General features: G+C 36.0%; 1 protein-coding gene across 1 annotated transcript in view; it reads left to right on the top strand.

Moving 5' to 3' along the window:
- LRRC2 (leucine rich repeat containing 2) overlaps window positions 1-18,865 on the top strand; it is a 94,037-nt gene extending 75,172 nt beyond the window's left edge. The window contains exon 9 of the mRNA XM_039729748.1: window positions 67-18,865. Coding sequence (XP_039585682.1) covers window positions 67-116 — 50 coding nt within the window. The 3' untranslated portion in view covers window positions 117-18,865. The remainder of the gene's footprint in view (window positions 1-66) is intronic.
- The last annotated feature ends 3,621 nt before the right edge of the window (window positions 18,866-22,486 follow it).

Genomic DNA, 22,486 nt, shown 5'->3' with positions numbered 1-22,486 from the left:
TTCATTTATTTGTGCTGGATTACATAGCTAAAGTCTGAGATTTATTTCTTTTTTCTCTTTTTGCAGAGTCTACTCCTTCCTACACTACAAAAGTAATGCTCAGTCTCCAGCTCTGAAGATTAAAAATCTCTAGATCTCTACTGAATATCTGAATAACTCTCTTTTTATACACCTGAATAGTAAACACATGAAAATATAGATGGCCAGAATGACATCAAAATCACATTGAATTATTTATTTGTTTTCTGTAGGCTTTTCAAGTAACTACAGATAAAACAAGGAGTGGTAGAACATTCATAAGATGCTGTTTCACATTTTAAGTCAACATGTTTATTTTCAAGTTCACAGCAACAGCCACTAATTTGCATGCAGACCCTCTGAAAGTAAAATTCACTGTAACTAAGTATACACAGGCATAGCTGAAGAATGAAGACATTGTATGTTGTAGCTGGAACAGCGAAATGCAAAATATGATCTTCGGAAGAGATTTGATTTTATAAAAGGGGATAAACTGATTTAGAAAATGAATGTGATCTGTTGTTAAGACCAAATACACATTTAGGTATTTACAATATTGAAATTAGAACACACTTGTAGTTTGCTTTTCTGCAGGAAAATTATTCTTGGGATTTTCAGTTTAGATAAGTTTCAACAACTTTACATATAGAAGCCGTAGCACTTCTTTTATTCAAGCATATTTTAAGCTCTAACCTCTTTGCAAAACCAAGTACCAATGTGACTGAGATTTCTGCGCTATGCAGTCTTGTAGTATAGTTGTATACTATGTAAGATTTTAAGGCACTTAGTGGTGTCAGCTAATACTATCAGCAAAATGATGATACAGGTATTATATTAATGGTTTCAGATCACAGGATTTTGTGGACATTTGTTGGAATTTTCCAAGTAGTGTAAGAATGAGTTTGCTGCTAAAACATTATTTTGCTTGCTATTTAATTATCTGTTTATATATAATTATTTAAGTGTATATCAAGTAGAGTTTCAGAAACCTAGTTTTACATGTATTTTTGTTTAATAAAGCAATCTTTTTAATCTAAAAAACTTGAGACTTTGAGAATTGAGAATCAAATTAGATTCAAATTATAGAATTTAAATGGTCCTGAACTTATGAGTGCAGTTAAGTGAGATAATATTTACATCTTTCTTTTTCATTATGGGTGATCTGTTTTCAGTTTTGTGCAGTAGCATGTCACTTAAGTAGCCATATTTAAAACACAAAGCAATGAAGGATATGCTCCTCTGGCTTTCATATAGAAAAAGAACTTTAGATGTCTTCTTTTCAATATTCTAGTATTCAAATTTTAAAAGAAAAAAACATTTTAAATAGTGGGTGTGTTATTTCCACTTGCAGTCTTCTTTATATTACTATCAAAATGAAACCCATTCAAAATGGTCTCTATATGTTAATGCAGATTTTAAGCAAGTTCTGATCCAGGGGGAAGTTAAAAAAAATTAGAAAAATTGGCATTGATCTGAAGCAGAATAATAGAAGACATTTTTTTTATCATTAAGGACAAATTGAAATAGGATAAAGTAGTGTCAAATTAGTCTCAGAGAGTTCAGGCTATGTGAAACTATCCTACCACACTTTCTTTTATTGAGATTATAAATTTATTTTATTGATATTGATATAATAAACTTCTGTAAGACATCTGATATTGGTTGAAATTCTATTTCTAAAATCTCTCATAGTCTAATATGATCCACTGAAAATTATAGGAATGGAAATCACAAAGGCTGTATTTATAGAATGGAGCTGCAACTACAAAAAACTAGGGATGCAAACACAGATAACAAAACAAAAGTGCCAGTGCAAATTCTACTATCAGCAGTACTGGATATATAAACAGAAAGCACATGAATAGAGAAGTCATATTAGTCCTTAGCATTGCTGTTAATCTTATTCAAAATTTTTTTCTATTCACAGATAAGACTGATAAAAATAATTTGGAGACAGAAACAAAAAATTAGCATAAATAAAATCCATGCATTTTTAAGTTCATTGAACAGCATTGTTCTCAAGTCCATTTGCTTGTCAATATTTATAAATGCAAGGCCACTGTCTAGAAGCAGGACATTTTAATGCAGCAGGCAAACATAAGGCAGAAGACTAAAACTTGAATTCACATATCTGAATTAGAAAAAAAAAAGGTCTGTTTTTCCATAAAAGGAACCATGAGATTATTTATAAAATACAAATTCTCAATCACCAGCAATATTTAAGTTCAGGTTAACATGTTCTTAAAAAAAAAAAAATCTGTAACAATTAAGTCATGGAAAATGCAAATACAGGAGGTCCAAATAGTATTCTCCAACTTGACTTCAGACACCTTTCAATCCAATTTTCATGGAATCACAGACTGATTTCAGTTGGAAGGGACATTCAAAGGTCATCTATCCCAATCATTCTCTCATAGACAGGGATGTCTTTCATTAGATTGGGTTTTTCAAAGCCCCGTCTAAGCTGACTGTGAATATTTCCCTTGATGGGGCACCCAAAACATCAAGTGACTCTCCAGTCTTGTCACAGAGAATTTCTTCCTCAGATCCAATCTAAGACTAAAGCTACCCTATTTCAGTTTCTTACTGAAACTTATCCTTTGTCCTGTCACTTAAAATCCTGCTAAAAATATCTTTCTCTAATGTTCTCATAAGCTTATTTATATTGAGTAGCTGCAATAAGACTTCTTTTCTCCAGGCGGAACATCCTCAACTCTCTCTGCCTTTCCTCAAAGGAGAGGTATTTCAGCTCTTTCCTCAAAGAAGAGGTGTTTCAGTGATTTTTGTAGCCCTCTTCTGGATCTACTCTAACAGGGTACTCTAACATCTTCCTTTTGCTGAGAATGATGCAGTACTTCAGGCAGAGTCACAGAAGAGTAGAATAGAGACTCACCTCCCTCAGTCTGCTGGCCTGGCTCTTTTTCTTGCACGTAAGGCTGGTTTTCTGGGCTGCAAGAACACATAATAAGCTCATGGTCTATTCTACATTCATTAGTATCCCCAAGTCCTCCACAGGGCTGAAAACTTTTATTCCTACCTCTCCTAGAACATTTCTTCCTGAAATGTTATCCATAGATAAGAATTTTTTTGTCACTGTTGTTAACAGAATTTGTGAAATACCTTTGTTTTAAGGGGAAGATGGAGTATGATGGTCTCCATTACACTTAAGATGTGCAGTGGGTAAAGCCAGCTGCCACCTGTTACTGAAATACCTAATTTCAGCATTATTCCATTTAAGTCATACTTCCATGTCCTTTGCATATTTATCATATGATGTTAAATATAACTTTATCAGAGTCCTCCACTGTAGTAAAAAAATATGCATATCTAAAGGTACTTAATTTTTAATTAGATCTAATTGTACTGCTTTTCTAACTGTTTTACTAGCAAGTATACTTTAAACTATTATCTTTCATTAGGAAACAATACTACGAAAGAGAATTCTGTTATTGGCATGTTTAATATTTTTTCAATTTTTGAAAGTGAATAATTTTATGAACAACAGCAATTCTGTGTACAATGGCAATTTATGTTATTTACAAGCTTCTGGTGCCAGATACTTAGATACCTTAAGGAAAACAATGTGCTTTTTCTTCCACACTGCATTTTCTACAGCTGCCAAACACGACACCTCCTAAAACTCAACACTTTTTTCTACTTTACAGGTAACTGCTATTTCAAAGCAGCAAGACTAGGAGGAGTTGAAATGCGTCTTCTAGAATACTCATGGGCTCAATGTGCAAAAGTAAATCAGAAAATCATTTTTGATTTTGTTTCTTTTCATTATTGTATATTGTGGCCTTTTTTCTAAGGATAGCCAGGAAGACAAACTTATAAGGATAGCAAATAACCTCATATTTAATTAATGAATGTCTAGGAATAACATAATCTAGCATCAGATATTGGCTTAGTTTACAGTTAACACTGTACAATACATTCTTTTCCCACCCCCACCTCTTGAGCATTTATGAAACATCAGAATTGATTTACTGTGTTTACTTTCTGCAATGGAAGCACCAAGAAAAATAAAAAATCGAATGGTCTTTTCTTGAGGAGGTAGGCTCTAGGTCCTGGTTTGTGCAAGATTTCATAGAATCATAGAATGGCTTGGTTAGGAAAAGACCTTGTAGATCACCTAGTTTCACCTCCCTCTGCCATGGGAAGGGACAATTTCCACTTGACCTGGCTGCTTAAAGCTCTACCCAGCCTGGCACTGAACACTTTCTCTGAACACAATTTCTCTGTTCCAGTGACTCATTACACTCTGAGTAAAGAATTTCTTCTAATGTTTAATTTAATTCTGATATAAATTTTAAAATGGTTCCCCATTTGACCTAAAACCATCAGATTGCATTAAAAATAACTTTCCCTCTTTAAGTCCTGTTATTATAGTGGAAGTTTGCCATAAGATCTCACCAAAATCTTCTGTTCTCCAGGCTGCACAAACCCAGCTGTCTCAGCCTGTCTTCATAGAAGACAACCCTCTACTTGTTTTTGGTCCTCCCAACAGGTCCACATCTTTGTTGTGGTGAAGACCCCAGAGCTGGATGCGACATTCCATGTGGTTTCTCACGAGGACAAGGCAGAGGGAGAAAATCACGTCCTCCAACCTGTTGGACGTGCTGAGTTTGATGCAGCTCAGGACACAGTTGTTTTTTTCTAGGCTGTGAGTTCATGTTATTTACTCATGTCCTGTATTTCATTCACCATAACGCCCAAGTCCTCATCAGGATTGCTCTCAATGACTTCTCCATCTGTGTTCACATCTGGGATTGCCCTGACCCAGGTGCATCACCTTGCACTTCACCCTGTTGAATCTCATGAGGTTCCCATGGGCACACTTCTCAAGATTGTCCTGGTCCTTCTGGATGGTATCTCATTCTTCAGATGTGCCAACAATTCCACTCAGCTTTGTTTCATCCACACGCTTGCTGAGGTAGAACTTGGCCTCACTGTAATTGAGACAGACATTGAAGAGCACTGGTCTCAGCAGAGAGCTCTGAGGAACATCTCTAGTCATCAGTTCCACCTGGACATTGACTTCAATTCTGTGGATGTGTCTGTCCAGCAAATTCTTACCTACTAAGCAGTCCAACTTCAAATTCATGTCCAATTCAAAGACAGCTGGTCTTCATTTGGAGATAAGGATGTTGTGTGGAACAGTGTCAGATGCCAGGGAGAAGTCTAGATAGATGACATTGGTCAGTCTTTTTTTGCCAACCATTGCAGTTGCTCCATTACAAAAAGCCACCGGTTTGGCCAGGCTAAATTTGCCCTTAGTGTTGTGGTTATAGAAAAAAAGGGATGTGGTTTCTGGGGCTGTTCAACTCCATACTGCCCACATTATTGTGGAGCCTTGGTTCAGCTTTCTTTTAATGACTTGAGGGCTTGAGGGAGGGGGTGTGGAGTTTGCAGGGTCAGCCCAGTTCATCCAACCCCTCTCTGCTACCGGCAGTCCTTGTGCTGGCTGCCTCAGATCACTTTCTTGTCTTTCATGTGCCTTAAAACATGTTCTAGGAGGATCTGCTGCATGATCTTCCCAGGCACAGAAGTGAGACTCCCCAATCTGCAATTCTCTGTGTCTTCTTTTCTCCCCTTTTTAAAAATAGGAGTGATGGTTCTCTTTTTTCCAAGCACTGGAGATTTCACCTGTTCGCTATGACTCTTCACATAGGATGGAGAAGCACTTGGCAATAGCATCATCACTCAGGATTCCAGATGCATGTCATCAGGTCCTCTAAAACTTGTGATTATTCAGCTTCACCAAGTGATCTCAAGCCTGCTTTTCATTGACAGTAGGAGAGAACTCACTCCCCCATCCCACTTAGATGTTCAGTGACTTAAGAGACATGGGATGTCTGGTGATGGGAGAGGGTTGAAGCAAAGAGCTTTTTTTTGGGTACTACATTCTTCTCCATACCTGCTGATATCAGATTTCCATTCTCATCTACCAGAGATGGGAGTACACTCTTCTTGGAATTTATTTTCTGGCCTACATAGATATAACCCCTTCTGCACTGGAGATCTCTTCTTTCTCATGATTTACAGGTATTTCCTTGTTGTTTCCTGGAAGTGCTGTTGTTTCCTTGTTCCTCTCTGACACTTGGAAATATATATCTTTCCCTTGCTGAGTATGGTTTAAAGCTCTGCCAAGAAGTCCAGCCAGTTCTTTCCTAGAACATGCTCATCTCAACCAGTCAGGTGAGCCCCATTGACTGTCTGCTGTTTCTCAAGGGTGCATCCTAGATCATAGAAGCCAAAACCTTGAGCATGGTATCAGCCATGCAGTCAACCATTCCCTTGATCCATTCATCTTCTTTCTGTGTCCCCAGTCTCCAGCTAGGGATTTACCCATGGTTCTGGTCCCTTCAACATCTCCCTGAAGGATGTGAAGCCCCTTTTGATACTTTGCAAACTCTTTGCTGCAGCCTAATTTGGCTCTGTGTGGAAGAGTAGGAGTGCATGGTAGTCCTCTGGTTTTATGAGGTGGGGCAGCCTCTTTGTGTCTTTGGGAATGTGAGCCCCCAGTACACAGTAAACCTCTCAAGAGAGGTCCAGATGGCAAATGGGTACTTCAGCAGCTCTCAGTGAGAAATCAGCAATTACTAGCAATGTTCATGCTTTTTTGGTGTCACTTTCTGCAGAGATTAGCTCCTGCTTTATAACGGATAGGAGGAGGTTGGAAAGTAAAGGTTTTTCTCCTGATTTTGAGACCTCATTTGAACTGGTCCTCATAAATAGAACTGTAACTCAGCAGAACTCTGGCTCTGTACTTCCAGAGTAACTACTGTACATTGAGCAATTCAGGAAGAGTCTCCTCTCTTTTCAATAGCTGAATCTGCTACTTGGGCTGATTCCAGCTGTGACTACATTCTCTACTACAGCTTGCTCTCTTCTTCACTTCACTGGTCCATTAACAGCTCTGGTATTGCTGAGTGTAAATAGGTGATTTGCATGGTGTTTTCATTATCTGCTGACTGTCATTAATATGAAAGGATCATTGCTGCCTCTTACTACTCCCTGCAACTTGCTGTTTTCTTGTCAGCTGCACCATAACTACTCTAGTATGCAGTATGTAACAACAGAAGGTTTAGCAAAATCTTAGTAAAGATGCTTTTTATATCTAAAATGCTATTGTATCTTAAACATATTGCCTTGGCTATGTTCGGAATTTCTATTTTTCACTAATGCTTCCAGCCTTTTCCTAAAATCAACAGTGACATTTATAAAGTAATTAAATTGGCTGTCAAATCCTGGTGAATAGATCTATAAAGAAGAATATCATCTTAGAGAACTGAAAACCAGTTTTAGCCTATACACGAACAATATTTGAGTTCAAATTTGCATATACAACATTGCATTTTCTTTTTCATTTGTTACATAAGTTCAGTCAATTTGTAGCACAGTCACCCTTTGAGCCTGTGTATTATGTAATGACATAAAACAATACATTTGCAAAAACCAATTTGTTACACAGTAGGGCTATAAATTGATAAAATATTATTCAGTGTTTCATTCTTATTCAATGTTTGCTGATTTTTTGTAGTTGTGGTATCTACACAACTTTCTGTCAAGATAAATATTTGAAAATAAGTTGATCCCAAGCTTGTGGTGCTGCCCTGGCCCCAGAGAAGTATGCCAGGTCATCTGTTTGCTCTGAAAGCATTCAGAGAAGGTGAGTTCAGTGGTCACATATTGGCCACTTTAGGAAGCACTACTGAAAACACTTGATAAAAACAGCCAACTAAAGGAGATTAAGCCGTTATTTAAGGGAAAAAGAAAAAAGAGTGATTTTGTTTTTAGTTTTTAAAGACATCAGTATTGCCAGGTTTACTTTCGCTATAGCTAAGGAAGCTGTCTGTCAAAGGGTACATTGGCATATCATGGTACATCATGATTCAGGAATGAAAGTATAAAGAAAGCAATAGTATTTTAATTGCATTGAAGTGATCTTTGATGACACCTTGATATGGATAAAAAGATATATATCTGCTTTTATGCTACAAGTATGCCTTGTATATATTAGGAAGTCTTCCTATAAGAAAGGCTTCTGCTCAGAAGATGTCCCAGGTTGCTTTTCCCCTTTGGACTAGCTGAAGAATATATTTTATTAAGCCGAAATACTTAGGGCTTTCAGTTTCAGAAAAATGGAAAAAGACCTCAGGATTCTGTTTCCTGTGTTTTGTAGTACTCCTCTTTTTGTCATTAGTATTACAAGGTTTTACAGTAAAGGTAGACACTTTTCCACCATTGGATTGGTGTCCTTGGATGCTACAGTTTTGTTAGAGGTGTTTGCTTTTGATGTAGAAAAAAAATACAAGTGGCTTTTTCTGTGTTTAAGATCAAATCGGAATAAGAGTAGCTCTAAGAAGCTCACGTCAATAAGTATACTAGTTTTAAACATACAATACCAAGTGAAGGTGAGACGAGTTTCAGATGAAATCTCTGAAGTCACCAGTAAGGTATCTTGGTCAGAGTTTGACAGTAATTTCTTTTTCTAGTGTTGTGTTTGCATAATTTGTTCTTCATATTGCTTTTGGTCCCCTCAGGGAACTCAAGTGGATTAAATTTCTTGGGTGTTTTAATTCTAGTAAATTCTCTGTCTGTTTGACTGTTTCTACTATCACAAAGGGGTTTAGTAAAGCATTTCCTTTGAAATAAATGTTCACCAAACTACAGCCTTGCTCATTAGTAAGTAGCTTGTGGAGAAGTTGTAGGTTATCCATTGTAGGTTATTCAGTTGTTGGCTCCTGACATTTTCTGATCCATTTAAGATCAATGTAGCAGATACACATGGGAAGTGCTGCTGTGAGCTATCAGAATAACAGTTGTAAGTGGCACCTCTGTAATATTGGAATAAGAATGAACTCTGGAAAAAAATCTGTCAGCCATGTTTGTGATACTTAAGTATTGCATTTTATATGCAATCTTCTGGGAATTGCAGTCCATTCCTTGTGCTCTGTGCAGTTACTAATTTCAACAGTTTTCATATCTGGCTGATGGTTTTAATTTCCTTCCTCAAAAGCTCCCAGTGAATTTTTTATAATATATTTCTATATTTTATTTGAAAACCATATAGACATAAAAATATCAGAAACAAAGTAAACCCAAGACATATTAACCACTGACTGAGAATTCACTGATTATTACAATTTTTATTTTGGAGAGAGATCAACATTTCTGGACAAGTTTTCCATTGGAATTTTTAATTTAACCAAGCCATATTTAAAGGGAAAGATTATTTAAAGGGAAAACTGGTAACTACTATTGTATTTTCAATATTTTAAAACAATAAATTTAATTATCTGTACAGCATCAAGGATCAGCTGATTAGAAGGAAACACTGATGTATATGCACTTTGGTTCAATATGGTTCAATATGGTTCAATGTGTTATTGCAATCTAAAGTGCAAGGCTCAGTTTTTTAAGGCCTTTCAGTTTTGTGGCATTTTTCTCCTATTTAATTTTCTAAATTTCTAGGAGGCAATATGAGGTATTTTCAGGATAAATAGTGTGAATGGAGGAAAAAGCTTGAGGCTTTAGGAAAGACAAAGTCCAAAAATATTACAAAACAGATTTCTCTAGGTGTTTCTGAATTACATGAATAGTCTTCTATTGTCTGAGAGGCATGATTGTAGACTTGAGAAGTTTGGAAAGGTTTTAATTTATATTGCTGCATGGATCTTAAGCTTCAAACTTTTCACTTGTTTTTTGGTCAGTTGTTGTTTTATGTGACTGTAAATTTAGAGAGAATAGTTGCATGGTACATCAGAGAGGAGTTTTGGAAAGTATCAGAAATGTACATCTTCAGCCAGGAATACCTATTAATTTCAAAATGTATTGTGACTTCTATTCCCTCTCTGCTAATGTTGATAATGTTTATGTTGTTAATGTTATATGCTAATGTTATGCTAATGTTAATGTTGTTAATGTTATAAACAGGTTTATTTTTCCATGTCTGAAGGGTTTTCAGACTGTACCAGAATACCTCAAGAAGCTTTTTAATTTCAAAGGTACTGGAATTTGTGTGGGGGTTATGCACTTCTTCCTCCCTATAATTGCTCTGGCTATCTTGTCAAATTGTTATTTAGAAATTGATTCTCTCCAGAGTCATGTCTGATGTAGGTCTTTTGAAGCGTGAGCACAATTTTTATCTAAACTGCAAATAGAGGCAGTTTTAATGGAAACTAAACCAAACAGTAACAGAACAAAATCAACAGATTAAGGAAGACTAGGTTAGTACTGCATAATTTGAAATTGTGTTCACTATTACAGTCAAGGTTACTTCTTATCAAACACCTTTATCAAGTATGATTTGTCCTTGTTTTACCTTTTTTCATGTCTCATTATAAATTTCATCCTTATATTTTATTACTTATGTATTATGCAGCTTTAAAATAGATTTGTATTTAAGAACCTACTTTTTGTCTTCATTCTGACCAAAAGGGGCATTCTGGGAGCCTGCATCCAGATACAGCAACAACTGTGGCAAAAAGCAATGTACAGACGACCAATAAGAATTTAGCTTTATCTGTCTATTCCCGCAGGTAAAATTAGCATCTGTTGGCAAAAAAATAAGGACTGACTCTCTAGCAGAAATCCTGTAATGCAGGGACAATACAGGCTGTAGGACTTTTTTTGGTTTCGAGAGAGATGGTAAACAGGGTAGTATTTCGTAGTCACAGAGATTGTCTCTTTAAGGTAAAAAAGACCATATGCTGTCTGCTCTAGTCCATGTAGCTCTAAGTTCAGTGTGAAAGAGTTTTATTAATTTATCATTTACCAGTGGTCTATAAAAAAAGTATGCCTTCAAACTCGTATGAGCTTGACTTCCTGAAGTTTTACAAAGATTTCTAGCCAAAAGATTTATCTGCTCCTCATATGTGTCCCTTCAAGATACAAATTAGCCATCTCTCTTTCAAAAAAATCTACATATTAAGAAGTACTACATTGTGGGAAGCAGGAGGTAATTTTTCTGAATCTCTGTGGTCCTCTGTTTGTGGGAAAGAAATTTTCATTTTAGAGAGGCTGTACTTTTACATAGAAAGCACAGCAATTACACCTGTTGGTAGAAAGTGACATGGCTTAGTATTGTTCTGTCTTTTGTAATGTGAGTAGGAAATTTACTATTGTAGCCATGTCACACATACAGACATGGAGTGAGGAGTCTAAAAGTAAGTGCAAGGCAATTTCCAGCTCAGCCAGATGCAAACTACTCCTAGTTTGTAGGGCACATGGGGGGCCATAGAGGCTGTCTGTAAGGGCAGATAGTGAGACAAGTGTTGTATGTGGAAGATTTTTGTGGTGACAAGCAAGCTACCAACGCATATGTCTTCTGTCTGACAGCAGAGTGCTGAAGAAGTGGCAGCTAAGTGCAGGGGAGACTTGCTTTTCGTCTGGTTGAGATTCTTAGTGTGACATATTTTTGGCACCACAACCGGTATGAACAAAGAAGAGGCTCAGGTAGCTGGAGCTGACAGATGCTGTCAAATATGGGACACAGGTAGCAGCCTCCAGCCCCTTCTCCCTACTCTTACTGTATACCTTGATTTTATTCTAAACCCTGGGAGAATCTGGCTAACTGTTCCCACACAAATCCCCACATTCACAGAGCCCAGCTCCCACCCATCCAACAATCTTAAATTCTCTTATTTAACCTTGCTTGCTGTGCTCTGCAAAATGCAGTGATAGTAGGGCAAGCTGTGGACAGCACCTTGGTTCATTGGCATTTCTTGTCCTTTCCTTGCCTGGCTGGAGAAAAGATGCATGCCCAGGATTGGCATGCAGCTGCTGAAAGGGGCTGTCCAGCACAAATGCTACATGTATCGCTGTTTGCCTTATCCTGGGGATTGGTGTTAGGGCCTAGAGGCACAACAACATGTGTTACACCTTTCTGTTAGTCCCATTTCACAACCACTTTAGAGAGACTTTAATAAAATTATTAGGAATCATAAGTATACTTTAGAATACAAAGATTTTGCTCCCAAGTTTTAGTGCTTCTGAAGATTACTGTAATATCTAGCACTTTAATATAAAGCCTTGCTGTACATTAGATGTAGAAAGGTTTATTAGAAGGGAAGCTATGCAGCATTGGAGTGATTGATTCCATATAAGTCTTGCCTTGGAAATCAGTGGCATTTTGTCAAGGGAAAAACATTTGCATATCTGCTTTGACTTTTGATGTCATGGTAGAAATTTTCAGAAAATTACATACACTCATATACATTAATTTCTTTTGCAGTACCAAGCCCTAGGCTAGACACTTCTCTGCATTTTAGTGTCTGTCCAGATCAGTTTAGTTAAAGAAAATAGCGTGAATTTTATGTTCACATTATTTTTCTTTTAAATCAGACATTTGAGTAGAATTGAAGGGAGAAGACTACACCAGTGAGTGCACTGTAGCAATGAAATTGGTTGAAAGGGATTATTTAGCATAATAAATAAGTCTAAGGTATCTAGGCGACACTTCCAGCACTGTGGAAAAGACTGTGAAGTACACTGTAGGTCTTTCCTCTACTTCCAAAATCCTTATATAAAATGACAAAAATAAAAAGTAAATGTGAACTTACAGTATGATTATTGTTATACTGCATGCAGCTTTTTGAATAGTTCTGGAGCTGTTCACTTTGTAATGAATAGTTTCACTTTGCCTCCAGTTTGCACATTTCCTATGACTATCTCTGCCATTTCTCTAGGGCAATGTCTTTAGATTCTTAAGCTGTAAATATCCCGTGGATTCCATAGACTACTTGGGCTTGTAGTGGCTGTAACTCATAATATAAGTACTCTCTGACTGATTTCTAGCCAAATTGTCTTACAGACCCTGCTGTCCCAAAAATGGGTGTCCCCTGTGTTTTCTCACTCCAGTAGTATCTCACTCTGTCTCAGTGAAGACATCTTTCATTAGAATAGTTGAAACACCATTCTTAGTAACTTTTCTTCTGTGAGGTTTCTGAAACTTGTTGATTCAGCTTGAGAGGTGAGATTTCTTTTCAGAAATGTGAGCTATCCCTTACTCTTTCTGCCTTCCACACCAATTACATGAAGAGATCTGTAGAAATAATCATGTGACAGGAAAAAGACAGAGGAGTACCATGGATTATTACCACAGCTTTAATGTCATATAGAAAGTAGCCTGACTTATATAATAGCTGCATAAACTTCACAAGGTTATTTTATTGTTTTTCTTGACAATTAAAAAATTACATTAATATTTTCCTTGTTTCAACCATGCTTTTTGGACCATATATATTTTCTTTCTTTTTCACCCCTAAGTTTACAGATATCTTCAGCACATTTTTTGCTGTTTTAGAAAACTACTATTCTCTTGCCATTTTTGAGGTTGAAAATATAGTTCTTTCTCATAAAAGAAGTTATAATTTGATATTACTAATATATCTGGTAAAAAATTCAGAAGATATCAAAAGAAAGCAGCCATAGAATTTAGATTGATATAGCTGGGTAAACAGTAGCAGAACAAGTGCTCTGTTTATCTGAAGTCAATAGTTGTTGTTTTCTTCCTTTACTGGCCATTGTAAGTATTTTTATTTTCATTGTTTTTGTAAACCAGCATTGGTGTTAATGCCACATGCCAAGTGACTTTTTCTGCTTAACAAAAAGTCCTCTAAGATGTCATACCAAACTTACAAGCCATTAAGAGAATATGCTGATGAAGTTTGTAATTGATTTACCACATTCATCAGTGTATTTCTTGACTTGATTGCCTGGTCTTAACTGAATTCTGAATAAGTTGGCTACTCATAATTATTTTAAAATTGCCCAGCCTTTACAGTTTTTTATTAAAAAATATCTTATAATAACCTTTAAGAATAATTTTTTAAATTACATTTTTTTTGTGGGAAGACTCATATGTCTTATTGCAAAAATTTCTCCATCAACCTGCCTTCTGATAGACATAACTTAATTCAAAATCTATGAATGCATGTTTTCCTTGCCAAGCAGAAACAGAAATGTCATGACATCCTTTCCCTTTTCCCAAGTTCACATTATCAATGCTTTCAAATGTTGTTGTCAAGCCTCATATTCTGAAAATTAGAAACTTCCTTCTCCCTTTTAAATTTTGTGTAGTGAATGGATAGTGCAAAAAAGAATGTAAAATCATAGAGTGAGTGTAGTGGGTTGCCCCAATAAATGTTTATATTTGTTTTGTTCTGTATCAAGGTTGCCCTTAAATAGATTTTTTCCCCTGTCTTTATACATAATTCTCTTATGCATACCATCAGCAACATTTTTCATTCTTAAACAATTTTCATTTACTCTGTAAGATCTGAAGTTCACTCTCAATGGTATTTGCATTGATTCTAGGATGTCTACTCTCTCTTATTGTTGTGAGTAACAGCCACCACTCCCTTTAAAAAAAATATTTTGTTCTTTCTTTCTTTTAAAATTTTATATATTGCTGAATAAAGTGGCATGCAGCCTGCTGTACAGGCTTCAGCACTGTGCGTGGAGCAACATTACAGCTTTGTCACATACTCAAGCATGTACAAAAAATGCTGTTTTTCTGTGGATGCCCACACTGGTGATTTTTCATCATGTTACTTACTGACAAATCTTGATTCTTCTCATCATATTAGAAATGCTCAAGGGGAAGTTACATGGTTCACATTTTAACTAATTTCTTACTGCATAGAACATTTAAGGGCTTCCATATTATGATTTCAGTTTTCTACAAGTACTTCATTCACTTATTTGCAATGAAGGAAAATGAATGTACTTCATTTTTAAGAAAAACTTTTTGCAACAGGAAAATTTTATGTAAAAACCCATGGGATACTTTTGCAATGTCTCTTAAAATATTCTTCATGTTTATTATGTTGCCATCATGAAATATTCCACCTTAAAATCAGATTATATTTTTGGAAATTTTGAATTAGGTTCAAAGGTAAGTCCTTGTGGTGTTTTACGAGATTGTGAAGGGATATCTATATGGATATTCTTAAATATTTCCCAAACCATAAACATATGCCTTCCCCCACCCTCAGAATACTCATCAGTGGCAGGGGAAACTCATAATGGAAATGGCCTGAAACTGCCTCAGAGGAAATTTAGGTTGGATATCAGGAGAAGATTTGTCGCCTAGAAGGTGTTTGTGCAGTGGAACAAGCTCCCCCAGGGAAGTGGTCACAGCACCAAGCCTGACAGAGTTTAAGAAGCATTTGGACAATGCTCTCAGACTCTTGGGGGGGTCCTGCGCAGAGCCATGATTTGTACTTGATTATTCTGGTGGGTCCCTTGCAACTCAGCACATTTTATGGTTCTATGAAAATGAAATATCTTAAAATTCTGTTTAAGAATCTTAATTTTTTGTGTCATCAGAGACACACATAGTTGTTTCATTTGTCTCATTGAATTATCCTTGTATTTTTAAAATGTTCAAACACACTGTTCCACAGGGAAATATGAAGGGGAAGGGGGAATGAAGGTATAAAAGTAAAGATTTTCTAGTGACAGAGAGGGCAAGCAGTAGAGAGGAAATATTAAAGTGAATGGATAGTGCAAAAAATAATCTAAAATCATGGAGTGAGTGTGGTGGGCTGCCCCCGCAAACATCTTCCTAGCTCTTCATTCACATTTGCAGAATGTGGACAAAAAAGAAAGGAGGTGAGAAGACTCATAGGTAGAGACAATGACATTTTAATAAGAAAAGTAAAAGCTGCATGGAAGTGAAAATGAGGGGTATCTGCCACTCCCCAGATGGTGTTGCTCCCTGAGAAGCAGGGCAAAAGCATAGTGGTTGTTTGGGAAGACAAATACCAGAACCACAAAGATCCCTCCTTCCTTGTCTCCCTGAACTTCCATTGCTGAGCAAGATGTCATATGGTGGGAGATAACGCATTGGCCAGATCTGGTCAGCTCTTTTGCTGTGTGCCCACCACTCTCAGTCTGCTCACAGGGAAGAAGGGAAAGAAGAGAAAGTCTTAATGCTGTGCAAACATGCGCTGTTCAGCAATAAACAAAACACAGGTGTGCTACCAACAGTGTTCTAACCATGAATGCAGAGCACCACACCCAAAAGGTTGCTGTGTAGAAATTAAATTTTATCCTGGCTGAATCCAGTACAATGATAATACAAACATCAGACAGAAACATTAATTTTATGAACTCTTTACATTTCAGAGTGAATTTGTTTAGTCAGTTGAATTACAGATTTTTTTTCCTTTTGTACAGAAAAATAGAAAGCACATACAGTGAAGCTTTCATTTCTCAGAAATTAATAAGTTTGTTACAGAAATGCATTTTGGAGCATGATAATCAAGTGTTTTGTTAAGACCAGTATCATTCTTTTGCTGGGAGTTGTGACCAAAAAGGAAATGAAAATTTGTTGCTAAACTCTGGGTTCCTAATTCACCTTATAACAACACCTGTTTGATTAATGTAAGTTTGTTTAAGCATAGTAAACCTCAACCACACATCTTGCCTGTCTTAAAAAATTTAGCCAGGAGGAGCCACCAGGAAGTAAAAAACTAGCTTGCTCTTTTAATTAAAAAGCTTACAAGGTGAAATTTAAAATTTAATGCCTTTTAGTGTTAATTTCCAGTACTTTCACTTTCTTTGCCATATGTTACTGTCAGGGTCTTGATTGCTACTACTTTTGCAGCTGTGGAGGTTTTCTCTTTCCTTTTGTTCAGCAGCCTGGTACTGCTGCTGATGCCGTGTGCTTGTTAAGGAGGTGTGCAAAATCTGAAGCAATTAGACAACCAATATAAGAAAAAATATTTAAAGCTTTTAATTAGCACAGAAGTTAAGTCACGTTTTTATGTTGCCATTGTTAGTGCGAATATCAGGAATGTGTGTCAAGCACAACTAGGAAGGGATCCTTTCCCTGTACTCAGTGGTGGTGTCCTTTAATTCTGTATTCAGTTTTTGACCTCTCACTACAAGAAGGACATTGAGGTGCTGGAGCAAGTTTGAAGAAGGTAATCAAAGCTGGGGAAGGATAGGGAGCACAAGTTCTATGAATGTTGCCAAAAACCAGCAAAAAAGCAAAATCCTTAAGATTATAATTTTTGAACCAGGGCATTCTTCATTGTGACACCAGTTACATAGGGGATAGCTCCATCTGTTTTAGGTGCTGAGTATGGAAAAAGCTTCTGTTTACATACTATATTTCACATACCTATTAATAGGTTTTCCCAGAAGAAACATATATGTGATGGTAATTTCCCCAAAGCCATTAACATATGTTCCATTTATCAAGACATAGCTTCTTCTGTCTTGAGAGTGTTGTTGGTTATCTCTGGTGGTCATGAACTGGTGTTATTTTTCCAAACACATGATGAACCGGTGTTATTTTTCCAAATTAGGAGAGAAGTTAACATATCTGGTCTAGTTAATTATTTTGTGAGTCCTTAGATCAATGAAGTGTAATTTCTTATTCCTCTCCTTGGTTAATGTTGATCATAACTTTTGACTGTGCAGCTCCATGGCCTAATGATTTTGCAAAATTATCATTGTATTAGCCCACTAGAGGCAAGCAATTCTTCACCTGGCAACATGAGGAGCAGTTGAAGAACCTAGGATTGTTGAGCCTGGAGAAAAGAAGGGACAGGAAGGGCCTTACTGCTTTCTACAGCTACCTTGAAAGGAGGTTGTAGTCAGATGAGAGTCCACCTCTTCTCCCAAGAAATAGAGTGACACAATGAGAAGAAGCAGCTTCAGATTGCACCAGAGAAAGTTAAGGTTTGAAATGAGAAAAAACTTCTTCCCTGAAATAGTGTTCAAACTTTGGAACAGAATGCCCACGGTATTGGTGGAATCACTGCCCCTGGAAGTGTTCAAAGGTGAACACTTTCAAAAGTGAATGGTTTAGTGATGACTACAAAGGAGTTAGTTAAACAGTTGAAATTAATGATTTTGGAGATCTTTTCCAACCTTAACCTTAACAATTCCGTGATTTTATGAATATATGAAGTGCAGGTTTTCAGGGTCACTCTGAGTTGTGCAGCTAAGGAGAAGAGGAATTTTTTGGACTCAGTTCTGGATTATATTTTGTTTTCAAACCATCTTGAATGAAAGGAAAACAAGTGCCCATATTTTATAGGATCTTTCAGATAAGAAAGTGGAACTTATCGTTCAGATAAGAGTGGAAATAGATTTAGTTTATAGCTTCTGCTAAAATAAATAATAGCTTTTGTTAAATGTACTGCAGAAACATTCAACTTAGAAAGATTAAGTAGGATAAACATGAGGCAGAAAACACTAGTATAAGGCCACTGGGAAGTCACTGAATATCACAGGCATAAAAATATATTTCTTGTATTTAAATTCTTCTGTTTATTTAAAAAAACCTGTTTCAACTCAAAAAGAGAAAATACATTCCTTTCAAAATCAGTGCTGATATAAAGCCTATTTAAAATGTTGTATGGTACACATTCTCTGATTTAATGCGGCACTTTGAGTCATTCTTTGTTTTATGTTTGCTGTCTTTTTTGAGTCTGTCTTATCTAAATATTTTGATATAGCAGGTTTTTATTATAACCAGTAGTTTATAATTATGAAGTATATGTTTCTTATTGACAAATGAGAACACATATTTTGGTTGAAGTTTTTAAAGAGGTATTGTTTCTGGGATGCCTTTCTAATTGCTTGTGAAATAACAATTCAAAGTGAAAGTGGACAGAGGAAAACAAAGATTTTCAAGAAAATTTCTTGTAACCTAACAGGTAGGAAGCAGACTACACACAGCAAAAGCCCAATATGCACATTCATTATTGATGTGATAATGTTATTTCGGTTGCCTTCAAATATGTTTCAGCCACCTAAACAGAAATCATCCTGTAGGTTGATTTAGGTTTTTGCAAAAAAAAAAAAAAAAAAAAAAAAATCAAGCAAACAGATGAATTAAAGGACAGATCTCTTTTGGCTATGTATATGGAAGAAATTTCAAGAGAAAGTAGCAAATCCTAAAGGTAAGGACAAAGATATTTTTCTCAAACTGGAAATTCCTATATGTTCTGTGATATAATGTATGAGGTGCCACCAAAGGTTAATAGTCATCTTTCACTCTGGGAAATCTTTCCCTGTTCTTCCAGCTCATTGTCCCAGCAAACAAATACAGACTATATGTGTGTTTTTGTAATCTGGTTTCTTGAGTCTAGCATGATTTTTTTTTGCTTTTTTGCTACATGGTTTAAGAAATGTCTGCAACATGGGACAAAATTATGTGACTTCATTAATTCCCTTCCTTTGACTGACACAAGGGATTGATGGCACTGATTCCAGCATAAGCAAAAAAGAGAGAGGTGGAAACAATGTTTGCCAGGAAAATAAATAATTCAGAAAGTAGGATAACTGAGCTGAAAAATCATAGTGAAGTTCTTGCTTGAAGAAAAGACAAATCTAAAAATCCCAAACAGGAATAGAGGTCCAAACTTTCAGGGTCCGAAGAGATAGAAAATGATATAATCTTTTAGTAATTAGCTGAAAATTAGCTCACAGTCTGTTGTGAGGCCTCTAACAGTCTTTATTCTTTTTAATAATGTTGGGAAAAGTGTGATAGGTTTATTTTTCCTATTACAGGCATCTTTTCCCCTACTTCTTCTTAATGGAATTAAAAAAAAGTAAAAATAATATTTAACTTTCAAACATTCTTTTTATGCATTTGTGGAATTTAAAATTAAATTAAGTAGGCCAGGCAGTTAACTCTTATAACTGGAGGAAGATTACACCAGCAAACGTCATTTAACCCCATCTTTAGGCAAAAAGGTTTTGCCCAAGCATCTGCCACTAAGTCTGTGGGTGCTGGTGTGTTGTGTAAGCAGAGAGCTTGTAAGACTGCTGCTCCACTCACACCTTTAGTACTGGTAGAGAATTTATCAGGTCTTCATAACATCAAGTGTAATCCTTGTTCGAAACAATATTCATTCTGCTGAGGAAATGGGGGTGAGGGGGAGGTGAGGGTGGGAAAGGCTGTAATTCTCAAGGAACTTTTATCTTGGTTCAATGTCTTTATCTTGATTGCGCAGCACAGACTTATTCCACCAGTGCTCTGTTTTTAGGTATTGAAATGGATGTAGCTCCATTTCAATCAGTGAAGCTGTGTAGGCTTTTAGCAGCTGAGGATTTGTATTGTATTCTAGTGCACCGAGTGAGATTTTTCATATGTTTCATTTCTGTAGACTCAGGCTTAATATGCTACATCTAGTGCCCTTCCATAACTCAGTGTTTTTGGTTTAAATACAGTGATATTGAGATATTTCCTTTCAAGTACCTTGATGCTGTGCCATCACTGACCCATAATTGCATGTTTATTTCTCAATTATGTAAATCTCTGCACTCTGACTGAGAAAGGTTTGATTTGCATAATTATTAGATTGCTATTTCTGAATAGCCATGAAGTGTCTATCAGATATTTTCATGTTAGACATTGGACTGTCATTCCCCTAAAGGACACAACTTTTTGTTTCCATGCCTACATGTTTCCATGTCTACTTCCACTTTGCTTCAGAAAATTAATGCAACTTATCTCCAAGAAGAAATCACTATTTTGGAAGAGGTAGAAGAAATAAAGACTTGACAGTAACCTAATCAATGAAGACTGACTGGGTGATGAATTAGTGTGTCCTTCTGTATAAGACCTGCCTTTCCTTTCTCTCTCATTCAGCCCCATGATCTCAGAGGATCATATTGTGCACTTAAAGAACACAGCTGGTTTGTACATCAAAAGCCTCAAACAAAAAAATCTCAAACCAAACAAATAAAAAGAGAAGTCATTAGAATAAAAGGAAATTAGTTTCAAGTAATGTTTAGGGCAACAGATTCTTATATATAGAATTAGAATTAACATCTCAATAAGGAAATGAATTCTGCGAAACCAAGAAACTGCAGGCTGGATGCTAGCTATCTGTGAATTGCAATAAAATCTTTTTATGGAAGCTGAAATACTCAATTTTGATACGATTAGAAATGTGTCTTACATTGTGAAAGCTACTGCAAAAATCTGATTTTAAAAGGCCGTGTGAATGGTTTATGCTTTTCCCTGATCCATCAAAGCATGGTAAAACTGATAGTTTTTTGTTACTCATGTAACACTGATTAAAAACCATTTATGATACTTTTGGTAATTTTTCTTTTAGATGGAACAGTGTATTTTTTTTTTCTATTAAAAATGCAATTAGGTAAGTCTTAGACCAGCAAAAACCTTGTTTAAAAGATAATCTGGTGTTTCTAGAACCTGCATTACATACAGCTTAAAGGAATTAATGAGAATGGACATCAAGAAAGAAAATACTGTAATGCTCAGACCGATGACATATGACACAGTAGTCAGATAAGCATGCTGAGCAATAAGATGTGTGTTGATCATGGTCATAAATTTTGTAGTATCATTTCATGACATTCTAATAGACAAGGAACTGAGGTCTTTTTGTTGAGAAGTTGACTGCCTATGTATACAAAATACATTGAAAATTTTGATACTGGTACTGATGTTCCAAATAATGAAAAATATTATATTAATCTGTAGAAAAATTACAGAATTTTTGCTAGCCAGTCAGCAACAGTAAAAAAAAAATTGCTGTCAGAGTCTCACAAACAGCCCTTTTGAATAATCTGTCATTTAATCATAGAGATCACAACATTCAGTTTAATATTATGTGACTCAAAACTTCTAGTTCTTTCCTATGGTGTTGGGATCTTGAGTTTATGAAGCTTAAAAATACGGTGTTGCTGTAATTGCATCTTGCACCGCCTCTGTTGGGAGACATTATTGCATGCACCTGGAAACAGGTCTGTGCATGTCATGATGATGAATGTCATCCTTTGCTAAACCTTTGGCCACCATAAAGGTCATATTTGATGGTCATAAACATATTTCCTGAGGTCCTGTCAGGTACTTGTTTTTTCATTCTGTAAGGATTTTTAAGGAGCATATTTTTGGCTTTTATTTAATTAATTTTTTAAAATTTTGTGACAATATATACCATTAACAGCAGGATAAGATTTCCACTGCAGTGAATTGAACAGGATGTTATTGCTGTTGTTATGCATGCCATATGTACAATTATACCACTTAGTTTAAATTTTAATTGAGAAGAGAGAGAGACTTGTTTGCAATTAGTAAGATTTTTTTTCTCCCTACTTTTTCTCAAGGCACGTGAGAGAACAGTTTACATTTATTCTGAGGCTGACACAAAATAAATATTTCCTGCTTTAATTATCATTTTTCCAGTGGAATTCATCCATAATATGAATTAGTTACTCCATAGGTGGCCCTCTTTTTAGAAAATATTTCCATATTTTTAAACTGGTAAAAAAGAAATTGAAGAAGAAAATGGGGTTTTTTAGCATTAAATATAATCACAAGTAAAGCTAGATTGTTTAGTTTTGCTTTTTGTTTTCCATCTGTTTTTTAAACTCTTCTATGCAATTTTCTTTATCGTGTGTCATCGGCTCCTATGTTCTCCATTGATGTGATGATGACACGGGGCCTTTATCAGCATGATGA

This window comes from Passer montanus, unplaced genomic scaffold (assembly GCF_014805655.1).
Source record: "Passer montanus isolate IOZ18808 unplaced genomic scaffold, ASM1480565v1 scaffold7, whole genome shotgun sequence".
NCBI lineage: Eukaryota > Metazoa > Chordata > Aves > Passeriformes > Passeridae > Passer > Passer montanus.
The sequence above is the reverse complement of the archived record's forward strand: the minus strand, read 5'-3'. Positions and strand labels throughout refer to the sequence as shown.